Here is a 12406-nt window from a genome sequence, read left to right on the forward strand (position 1 = left end):
AGATAACAGAGCCCGTGGCAGACCAAGATCAGTGGTATTGGGAACTGGCAGCTTACTGCCTTTCGCTGAAAAAAGAAAAAAATAAGAGGGAGCATCTGTACAAAGGGAAAACTTATTTGCCACATAACTTTTAAATAGACTCAGTGAGTGCCCCCTCCTCAACCATTATGGAAAAAGTTGAGGGACCAACATACAGTTAAGCTACTTAAACTGCAGTAACTTAGGACTTAATTATGCAATAGGCTAGGATAAAAGTTCTAATCCTTAAACATTAAACACTGCATTAAATGGTTTAAAGGAACAACCTGCTTTGAGCTGTGCTCATCCTTACAAGGATTATACAATCTCAGTGCTCTAGCTAAATTCCTAATGTTTACCTAATGTACTGGTAAGCCTCCCATAGAAGATGGGTCTCTCGGATTTATACTGAAATATAACCTTTTCCCTTCCCTATCATATACAGCAGAGCTTAATCTTCAGGCAGGAGCCCAGAAAGTCTGAATCAGGCACCAGAGCCTGAATTTTCCAATGGCGGCAACAATTATGATTCTCTTCTCACTGTGATTACCCTTGATGAGAGGATGCTCACTACAACTCTGGAAATAGGTGTCCTGAACATGCTTTTGAAGATACACCACAGAAAAAGACAAAAACCACAACACAGAGTCAGTGGTTTATAAACGTTTTCAGGTAACCACATTTCACAGATAATTTTTGTTCTTCATCGATTCTTCTCACTTGGGCAGAGATGGAGGCAGGGAGCAAATAGCAGTAAGGCAGCCCAGAGCTAGCTGAGGCATGACTCGTGATGAATGAAAGCGGCAGCAGGACTATTCAAACATAACCTCAAAACATTCAAATATTGCTAAAAAGCCTCTGTGAGTCTTTCTAAAATGCCTCAAGGAATGAAGCTCATGAGAGAGTGATATTCTATAAATCAAATATCTCTCTGTGTGTGCCTGTGTAATATTATGCCTGTGCATAATAATATATGCCCGTCTGCATATATCTACCTGTATGGCACACACATTCACTGAAGGGGAAACAGGCTGGCCATTAATTTGGAACACAAATGACATGGTTACACATAGATCATAATTTCTAAACACAATGTTAGTAAAACAGAATTTATTTGTAAAACAGGACCTGTTATATAAAATGGCACACAATCCAGTTATACAAAAATACAAAATTTCTTTCTGATTACAGTTCTAGTTGCAAATGATAATTAGAAAGCATTCCTGGTGGCTTCCAAATAGCTGAGATTGCGAGCATACAGAACAGGGAGCAGCAAGTGTCCATGGTGCTGGGATGTCCAAGTGAGCAGAACCTAATTTCCAAATGCAAGACTTCCAGCAGGTCACTTTGGAGGGACACCTCCTAAAATAACTAGCGCCTGGAATGTCTTCTGTTTTGATACCCATCTTCTAGACTTTTGCCAATCCTAAATTTAGTTCCCAATGTTTCTTAATGTCCATAATCTGTGTGGCTATGAAACAGAAGGTATGCTAAATTTTCTTACATGATTTGCTCTCTCACCTATTTGGATGATTAGTTACATGATTATATTTATTCCATTTCAAATGATATAAAAGAGCACAATGATATCATTTAGTGACATCAGATGTTAGATGTTAACTTCTGGAGAATTATTGTTTCAAATTAGCTACTCTCATAATATTCTTTTCCGTGATCTTGCCAAGACATGAGCTCTTGTTTCTTTTTTTTTTTTTAAATTCCAGACTCTTATTGCAAATATTCTGAAAAATCAGAAATATTACATGAGCTTTGAAAAGAAACCAAGGCATTTAGCAAATCTTACCCTAGCTAAAGAACACGGATACTTAAAAAAAAAATACAATTTACCTTTTGCAGCAATTTAAAGGTCCAACCCTTTGAAAGGAAGCACATTAGCAAACAGCTGCTTATTAAGCCCTAGTGACAGTAATTGTATGTATTTCCATAATACTGGTCTAATTCATTTTCTAATTCTGGTAGGAGGCAATGCTTTCTTTCAAAAGATTCTCCTTCCATGGAATGATAAAATGCTGAGGCTTTTCTTTTTTTTATTTTGTACAGAGCCTGTATTTAGTGCAATAAGTTTAAAAAATCTGCTCTGAAATATTTACTTTACATTAACAAAAATAGCTTTTTTTAAAAAAATTGTAACAAAAAGGAGTTATCGCATAAACAGATCATGAATTATTCTTAGCAAATTACACTTTTTTTCTTAAAGCATTCACCATTACAATAAGCAGAACAATGGAATATTAGCCATTCATATCTGGTAAGCTTCAGGAATTAAAAAACCCCCCAAAACCCAAAACCCATCCCCAAACACAAAGAACGTTCAACACTTGAGGATCAAAACGTTAACCAATTCTTCAGTTAAACATTGTAGAATTCTGGATACTTAATGAATTGCCAAGAAGAGGAGCACCTGCCAGTATGTTTTTAAGTTTTACAGCAAGCATTCGAATAAAATGGCTGTTTAGCTCTAAGCCACTAGGGTTCCTCTGAAGCAGAAGCCCAAGCACCGGAATTTTCAATGCTTTGTGTTCCATGCGTCTCTCCCTTTTTTATTCCTCCCAGCATTATTTACTCTGCAAACCGATACACAGAAACTTAAAGGCTAAACTTGCTGGGTGCCCCAGCTTCCTTTCAAATCAGGCACACGAACGTGTGGAGGATGCTACTAACATCAAAAGAAAGAAAGACAAAATGTAAGAAAAAAGTTTGCATAAGAAAGATTATCTACCCTTTTCTTTTTTACCTACTCTCTTTATAGAAGCATTAGGGTAAACTACAAATACCTGAGGAGTTGGTTACATTTTAATGTTGGCTGACAAATGCATGAGCTATTATGAAAATTCCCAAATTGGGTCCACTTGTATGTTTCTAAAAGGAAAATGACATGGCTTCTTTGATTGGGGAAAACTGATTGGAGTAAGTCCTTATTAACCTGAAAGCATATGCCTAGTCTCATCCCACTAGGACTTATGCATCAGTAAAATAAGGTCTTGATTTTATGCACACAACAGGGAAATCACCCCTGAATAAACTTTAGACAGAGGATTCAGTACAATAATTTTACCTAATTTAAATAACTAAAGTTAAAATCTCCTCTAAGTTATTAAAAATGTTAATCAGATATGAATCTTAACATTTCCATTAAGACAATTACAATTGAAAACATTAAATGATGGCAGTTGCCTTGTAAAAGCCACCCGTATGAAAGGAGTACATGTTTGACAAAAATAAGCATAAAAAAGGTATTAAATCCCTGTTCCTTTTCTCTGATTTTGGCTGATTATGTGTGTGTGTGTATATACGTATACATATATATACACACATACATATACATATATACACACACCCACACACGCAAATACATAGTTATGTGTATATATTGTTTTGGAATGTCAATGGGTTCCATAACGATCGGCTAGGTTCAAGCAGAACTTGCTCCCGAAGCCTAGAAAACAAAGTCATACAGAGTATAATCTTAGACAATTATCATTAAAAGGAGATCATGAATGATGTTACAAATGCACAGATGGTCACAAATGGCAATAAAGCAAAATGGATTGAGAATCCCTCTCTCCTGAACCTAAATTCCAGGGGCTGAAATTCCTATTGAAATTCACATTTCCCTGTGGGTCATCTTTAAGATAGGCAGAGAATTCATCTCTAGTTTACATTGCTCTAGTGTCCAGGTTTTTTCCTCCATTTTCTCTATAAGTTTCTCCTGTATGACAAAAAGCAGAAGGCCAGAATATCTTTTTCTTAAATCTCATCATATTTGGTAAATTTTTCTAAAATAAATTTCAAAGATTTATAGAAAGATCTTACAAACCTTCAAAGTTTCCTTAACTAGTGAGTTGCTCTCTCAAGTCTAAGAGAAAAATTGGAAGTAAAGGTCCTTCTAGTCAAGGGTATGGTTCTTCCAGTGATCATGTATGGATATAAGAGTTGGACTATAAAGAAAGCTGAGCACCGAAGAATTGATGCTTTTGAATTATGGTGTTGGAGGACTCTTGAGAGTCCCTTGAACTGCAAGGAGATCCAACCAGTCCATTCTGAAGGAGATCAGTCCTGAGTGTTCTTTGGAAGGATTGATGCTAAAGCTGAAACTCCAATACTTTGGCCACCTCATGCAAAGAGTTGACTCATTGGAAAAGACCCTGATGCTGGGAGGGATTGGGGGCAGGAGGAGAAGGGGACAACAGAGGATGAGATGGCTGGATGGCATCACCGACTCGATGGACATGAGTCTGAGTGAACTGCGGGAGTTGGTGATGGACAGGGAGGCCTGGTGTGCTGCGATTCATGGGGTCACAAAGAGTTTGACACGACTGAGCGACTGAACTGAACTGAACTGACATTTAGTTCAGTGATCCCATCAAAAGTAAATATTTAAATCTTAGATTTCTGCACATTATTTTATAGACTGAAAAAACTTCCTATATTAAACTATTGCATTAAAGAGAAAGACAGTGAACTTGAACAGCAGTGTTTCAATAGATGATGGTCTGTTAACAGAACTTTCATCTAAGGGAACAACATGTGAATTAAACCAAGCAAATACAAATAAGCAATCCTAAATTCAACCAAGCCCCAAACTATAGGAGGGGATTTCTAAAATAATTCTTTAGGGACATACACAAGATGCTGGTGGTAGCTGGGGTCAACTCTCTTCATGCATACTACAAAAGAAGAGAAGAAGTAAAGGTGCTGATGAAAGATTTAAAAGTTAAAAGATTTAACTATGCTGGGAACAACAATTCACACTTCTCTCACAGGAACTTTTTTAACCACTTAAAATATCATTCTTACAGATCAAATGCTACAGTGTGCAAAGCACCAGAAAAACAACACATAAAGGATGTATTTGGATACATAGCAGAGGGCTTTGTCATTAATCTGCAAGCAATGAACCAGTGAACAACATAAAATAAAAGCAGAATGAAGAATTCAATGCAGTTTCTGAATTAAGGGATATTAATTCAAAACTGAAACTAGTATTAGGGGGAGAAAACCCTTTCTACATTTTTGGCTTCTAGTAGAATGTCACATAATGTAGGCAATTCTCCTAGTACTAATACCTATGAATGAGGGGTCTAGGTAGGAGAAGATATATTTGCATTCTGGTATGCCACAAGTCAGCTATCTTTCCCCCAAGAATAAGAGAGAAATACCTGCTAGCTCATGGTCAGAGTAGCTAGTGCTAAAGTTCTAATTATTTCTCCCTTTCTTTAAACACTTTTCACTGAAGAATGATTTAATGTAAGCTTCAACCACTGAAAAGAGAGAAAAGAGGGGAGAGTTTACATTTTAAGACTGTATATATCTTTTAAAAGTTTTGGGTTTGAAACTTTATTTTCTGAACAATTAGGACAACCAAGCAGTGGCAAGAAGGAAGCCTTCCTCTTTTTTCCAGACCACCTTGGTGTTGGCAGAATTTTCACTTCAACCCCCTCAGGCTACGTGAAGTAAAGGGGATGCAGAAAGAAAGGGTAGGAAGGTGAGGATCCTCATAGGAGATACTGGTGATTAGCAACCCTTCTCTGTTCATCTAGTTCTGGCTGATGCACACTTAAAACTAAGAGTTTATATGGCAATTCTAAATCTTTTTAATTATGATTAGAGCAACCTGTGCCTTGGGACTATAAGTGTTGAAGTTTTGATTTTATCATCATCAATGCTATTAAGAGCCAACACTGAAACAGGCAACGGATGGGGTTATAGAGAAGAGTTTATGTCTAAACATTTTGTGAGGTTTTAATGCAGGTTAACTATGCAATTATTTTGTATAAACATGTACCTCTGCCATGAACCCATCTCCTCTATTCCTACATACTTAAATGGACTTGCTTTAAACTATCTATTTCTTAAATTAGAGACTTATAACTCAAACCATTTATTAAAGTATAAAGAAGAAAGACAAAAGAATCCTTCCCTTACCTTTCTTGGGACATTATATGCAATCAGAAGGCATGTTATTTTAAATTAACTGTTTTAAGGATGTAGGCAATTATATAATATTTTGAAATAAACATGCTATTTAAGAAGAATACATTTGTAATACAAGCAGTAATTAGACCAGTATAGCTAAAGACATCTGTCATTATGCAGCAGTACGAATGTGTGTTGGAAAAGCTACTCAGGATTCTCTTTCACTGGTTAACTTTAAGTTGCTTTTTTCAAATGAAAAGAGAGTGGTTATATATATCACTGACCAGAGATAATTTATCTTTCTCACAATTAAGCTGAGGCTGGAGATGACCAGATTGTCTTACTGAGTGGGAATGTGGGTGTGGATAGAAATAGCCTTGTTTGCTACTGAAAAATCACTTAAGAAACAAAGAAAGTACAGTCCAGGCAACAGAAGAAAAAGTCAGCAAAGGGCAGAAGACAGCAACATAAACAAACCAATATTAAAATGGGGGAGAAATATGAATTTCAGCAAGTTGAAAGGAATTGCTATCATAACTTCTAAAATGATAAGTATTAAACTGTCAGTTCAAGTGCACAACCAAATGTTCTGTCCCATGAAAACTAAACTCTGATAGCTAAAAACAACAAAAAAAAAGGAAACTGCCAAGTTCACCTCAGGGACAAAGAGATCCCCTACCCCCGGCATGAACACTGTTCCTTTCAGCTTACTTTTACAGAAGGCGGTCTCAGCTGGGACAAGAGTTCCGCCATCCAAGTGATGGGTAAACACACAAACAGAAAGAGCAGCATGTCCTGCGTGATACAGATCACAACAGCTTCTCCTGAACAAGTGCAGTCAGTGAAGAGAGAGAGAGAGAGGAAGAGAAAGTGAAACTCCTGGAGGGCAGCTGCCTCCTCACCACCACCTACCATCGGTTTTAGCTCTCTGGCATCAGCAGCGCCTCCCTTACCAGCTTCCTTCATTGCTTTCCTACTGTTTTCCACAAACTCCTGAAAAACAGGAACCAGATTACATAAATTCTTAGGTCCTTTCAGACTTTAGATGGTAGATGATTTCTAAAGAATATTGACATGTTTGACTCAGTAATGGTAAATGGATGGCCTAAAAAAAACCAGCAATAAATAATGTTTGGTACCATAAACAAGAATGGCTCAGTCTGAGGGTATGGACTGCAAGCTGTTGATATAAAATCTTTTTTCCCACCATTCCTTGTGACAATCTTACTTAGACTCAAAGAGATGTTTAGTTATCTGGAAGAGAAAATAACTCTTGTTTTTTAGAAAAGACTATTTTCTCCTTAGAATTTTGTTTTGTTATTTTACTTTTTTCCATATCAAGGCTAAATAAATGAAACAAGAACATTTTATTCCACTAAGCCCCCTCTTTAAAATAACTCTAGTAGGTAAAAGAAAGCACTCACACTACTTAGTATACTATTTTTACCAAGGCATAAATAAGCTACTTTAAAAAAATTATCTATATGGCCTTGAAATTATTCCATAAAGTAGGAAGACAGGGAGTAACAACCAGAAACAGCTGGTCAGAAGCAGTTAAAATGGGATTATGCCCCAAAGGAAACATTTCTATCCTGTCAAAGTTTATGGAGCACTTCCTCATTCAATATCCTCATCATTCTTACAGACAAAACTAAAATGAGAAAAACTGTATATTTTACTCTGTTTTTCATCAGTGGCTTAAAGAACAAAACAAATCCCTCCTTCTAAATGCCTTAATCACAAGAGAGATGCAGTGCTCTTAAGTCAAGTTCAATGATGAGAATAATCAGTTAGGATTATAATTGAGATTATAAAAATGCCCAAAATGTAGCTGGTGATGTTCTTAGTAATAGAGATAATGAATATCAAATAGGTCAGTTGAATCACTTGGAATTTTTGAAATTGAAAAAAAATCTAGCTTATTTATTAATACATTTATTTTAGATTTAACTGGATAAACCATATTACTGGAAGATGTTTTGTTATTTCAATGTCTAATGTTTAATCTTCAGTACTATTCATTCTTGAGATAGGAATATTTCACAGATTAATAGTAAAGTATTATTAAAAATGTCTTTAATTAGGTAGCATTTAACATAGATCCCAGTATTTAAATCATTTTAATATGATTTCCAAATTTTTTAAAACATTTAACTGAGGTTCTAATATAGGGAAGCTGTAGAGGCTATGTAACTATAAAGAATATGTTATCTTTGTAAAGGTTTGGATCTTGACTAGTGGAAAACAATACAATCTACCAGTCATGGGTCTGATAATCTGTATTCATTACAAAACATCTTCAGTTTGGCTTGGCATACCTAGGATAATGAGTTTTAACAGGTTGACACCAATAATATTTAGAAAAGTGGTAGATGGAGAAATACAGGTAGGCACTACAACCCGGGAAATCTTTTGTCTTTGAATCCTGATTCAGAAAAGGCACTTAGAATGTGAGTGGTCCAACATTGCAGTTTCAAGGGCTAAAAATGCCTACTAAAGTTCATCTAACTGCAGAGACAAGGAGAACAGTAGGGAGCAATGTGAACTCAGGACTCTCAGTGGGACACTGCTCTAGCTAGGTGGATTGAAATGGTCTCATTCTTGCCAAAAGGGTCTTCTTCCCTGACTTCCCCAAGACTAGCCTCATTCATGAGTGCTACAGATTAATTCTGAATTACTCAGTTGCATATAATGGGAATTAAACATAGAGAATGTTCTACAACATTTATATTAGTATTTTTAATCCTTAAAGCAATAGAGGGCATTTGAAGTACTTACCATCAGTACTTTATCCATATAAAATTCTCTGCCTGGGCTCCCATCATTGTATTTTGTATCAACAGCAAAACACAAGAATAAAACATCCACTACCATTTCATAAATGGACAGGAAGCAATGGGCGACTAGGAAAGCAAAGAGGCAGACGATGATCAGAGGCAGCACCCATACTGTGTAATCTTGTTGGTAGTTGAGCAGCATAACCCCAGCCAAACCCGTGCTGCAGACTATCAGCACCTGAAACGGAGAAAACAAAGACCACACTGAATAACCTCCTGCAGAAAACCTCTATTTCTTCATCATCTGCAGACTTACAATCCTCTTTACTATTTAGAAATGATGGCTGTATGAATTCATGCCCCCGCAACTTAGAAAGTATAATCCATAGATATGCATACACATGTGTATCATGTAACATAAAACATCATCCACGTTGACAATAAAAATAAACAAGTTTTCCAAGTGGTATGCTTATTCCCTAAGACTTCACTTATTTAGCATCTGTGGCGATCTCTAAGAGAAATGCATACCTATCTTAGAAAAAAAAAATTACACACTCTTAGCATGCAGAAGAAAATTACTGACATTGCAGAGTATTGCTGTGTATTTTTTTCTAAGCATTTTTATATATATGAAATGCTATTATATAAACAACTCATTAAAAGCTCTTCATTAATATTTATATATAATACATGCTTCTTAAGTACATATTCAGCTACACTCTTTTCATTCTGTGGGTGGTTTAAAATTTATTTAACCATCCTCCTACATTTGGAGACATTGTTTTCAGATATAAATAATGCTGCAACCAACATCTCTGAGAGCTTTCTCTTTGTATTTTATTTCCCATAGAACATGTGGTATGTTTAATACGATTTGCTATGAAGTGTTGATTTGGACTATTTGTGAAGAAAAAGATTGCGAAACACATTCATGCTGTAAAAATAAAAGAAATAGCCATTTGCTCACTGTCAAGAACCACCTACTCTGATGCTTCATCACCACACATGCAGCACTTTAAATTTTCTGCGGTCCATTTAATATATTTTATTTCAGTTTTTCAATAACCCTATGAATAGCTTATAGCAAACATTATCACCCTTGTATTATAGATTGGGAAACATTCGTAGAAAGCCTAGCTGATCCGCCCAAGGCCACAGAGTAGAATAAAGAGCATATACCACTCAAAAAATAGTCTTGTGATGCCAACACCATTGCTCTTTCTAGGTAAACATTCAGCAAATACTTGGATACTGATACATCACAGTAATAGGTACACTGAACCCTAGCCTCACTCTGGCCTAGCATCAAGCTGTAAATAACAAAGAAAAAGAAAGAGTCCTCAAGAACCACAGCAGCCTTTCCTTGCCCAGGGTTGAAGACAAGAGACTGGGAATTTTTTTGTCTTTCCTCTACTATTTGTCGACACAAAAGCATCTCTCATTCATCATTGTCTTAACCAGGAATTATAATGCATCAGAGGATATACTGGTTAAGCTACAAATTGATCCCTCTCTCAGATGATTTTAGGGAGCAAAGCTGGATCTGCTCCCCTCCCATCATTTTTGTGGCAACACATTTAAGAATCTTCTTTCATGACGAGTTATTTCTGGGGTAATGTCCACAAACAGCTAATTAGGCCCATATTTTTTCACTCTTCTGGTTTCAGTTTTTTTTTTTTTTGTTTCAATTTTAGAGTGAGTTATTTCTTATCCTTTTCTTTAATGTTTTTACATCTATCCTATGGGAGAACTGAGCTGCTTTATGCTTTCTCTACATCACAAAAAGTTAAAACCACATTTGAATGTTAAAGTCAATAATAGGCAGAAGATGTGGCTCAGGAAAAGCAGGTGTTGAGACAAAAGCTGTTGAGGCAGAATATTGCACATGAGAAACAACTATGAAAATCAGTGATATTTAGCTTAAAAAGTCAAAGAAATGTAATAATTACTCCCTAGTATAATGAAAGGGTATCATGCATCCACTCAAGCAGAGGATACATTAGTGGTTATCAAATTATCAGATGGGCTAGGAATCACTTGGGGAGTTTGTGAATAAAATGCAGATTCTTGAGCCTTGCCCCCAGAGAGTCTGATAGGTTGGATTTAAGATGAAGTCAGCAATATTCATTTTAAAAGTACCCCCAGTGAGTCTTAGAAAGTCCACAGCCTAAAAGAAGTACGGCTCTATATACCTGGTGGGTGTCCTTCATAGTGGAGTACACATAGCCAAGGGAGTGTTCAAGAGAATCACTTGGGACTTCTATTTATATTTATCATAAACTAAAAATTTATTTTTTATTAAAAGCTTTGCATATGTCATAAATAAATAAATATACTGGGGAAATGTGCTCAAAATTTTTAATAGGATATATAATTTTAAAAGTTTAGACAATCTTATAATAAAGGATAAATTATTGGCAAATCAGGGTAGAATGTGAGAAAAAGAGGAAGAAAGGATACTAGTTTTGGAGTCAGAAAGATATAAGATTGAATCTGAGTTAGTACTTTTTAGTTTTGTGACTAAGCAAGTTCATTTAACCTTTCTGAGCCTATTCATCCATCTTTAAAAGAGATTCAATATGACATACACCCTGTAATTGTTAAAATAAGCATTCTGAAAGCATTTTACATAGTGACTGGCAATCTTAGTTTCTTCCTTGTTTTGGTCATCAATCTTGGATTTTTGATGCCTTTTCTCCCATGAAACCCATGTTTTTGAAAGATTTTGTTTACCAATAAAATAGCATCTATAAGTAATAGTTTTTATTTTCATTTTTAATTGAATGAACTCAGATTAAACTGTCAACTAGGACATATAAGGAGTGTCACAAAAAGTATTATTAAATAGACATAATATAAATATGCAATATCTATTAGACTTTAAAATGTTGAAATATAGCTTCTACATCTTTATTCTTAACCTTTGAGGACCCTATAGGCCAGCAATCATAGGTCATAGGCCACTAAACTAGAGGAGGTAGGGTCTCTTCTAAATCTAATTTACCATTCGATAAAATCATTGGGGCTTCATAGAAACAAAATCCATGACACTATTTTTTGTTTTCTTTCTAAAATCAAGGTTTTGAAAATTAAATTTTAAATTCTGAAATAATTATGGATTAATGTGAAATAGTAGAAAAGTAACACAGAACATGTACCCTTGTACCCTTTATCCAGTTCCCTTCAGTAATAACACTTTGCAAAATTATATTGACAGCAGTGAATACAAAGTGACAATCTAGATATTGACACCGGTACAGTAAAGATAGCAACATTCCCATCATCACAAGCCTCCTTCATTTTAATTTTTTGTAGCTATCCCTACTTCCTCCCACCCTATCACTAACTTGGCAACCACATATATGGTCTCCATTTCTATAATGTCATTTTAAGAAAGTTGTATAAATGGAATCATACAACACTTAATCTTCTGGGATTGGCATTTTTCACTCAGCATAATTCCCTCAAGATTCATCCAAGCTGTTGAATACACTAATAATTTGTTCCTAACACTTTTATGTTTATTATGATCTATCTAGTTGAACTATCTGACCAAAAACTATTTCTGCATACTAGCAGCTATTAATTTCATTAATTTTAGTTAATTTCATTAACTGTAACAAAAGAAACTCTTTAAAAGATTTATTGTATTTTGTGATCAGAAGTATATT

General features: G+C 35.4%; 1 protein-coding gene across 3 annotated transcripts in view; it reads right to left on the reverse strand.

Annotated features, from left to right (window-relative positions):
• SLC44A1 (solute carrier family 44 member 1) overlaps window positions 1-12406 on the reverse strand; it is a 216335-nt gene that overhangs the window by 47910 nt on the left and 156019 nt on the right. Inside the window, exons 14-16 of one of the 3 annotated variants that reach the window (XM_069575520.1) lie at window positions 8734-8970; window positions 6868-6948; window positions 1112-3475 (exon numbers count right to left, since the gene is read on the reverse strand). In XM_069575520.1, coding sequence (XP_069431621.1) covers window positions 3452-3475; window positions 6868-6948; window positions 8734-8970 — 342 coding nt within the window. In that variant the 3' untranslated portion in view covers window positions 1112-3451. Of the gene's footprint in view, window positions 1-1111; window positions 3476-6606; window positions 6949-8733; window positions 8971-12406 lie in introns of those variants that run through there. The other 2 variants (XM_069575521.1, XM_069575522.1) reach the window with 2 other exon arrangements.

This window comes from Ovis canadensis, chromosome 2 (assembly GCF_042477335.2).
Source record: "Ovis canadensis isolate MfBH-ARS-UI-01 breed Bighorn chromosome 2, ARS-UI_OviCan_v2, whole genome shotgun sequence".
NCBI lineage: Eukaryota > Metazoa > Chordata > Mammalia > Artiodactyla > Bovidae > Ovis > Ovis canadensis.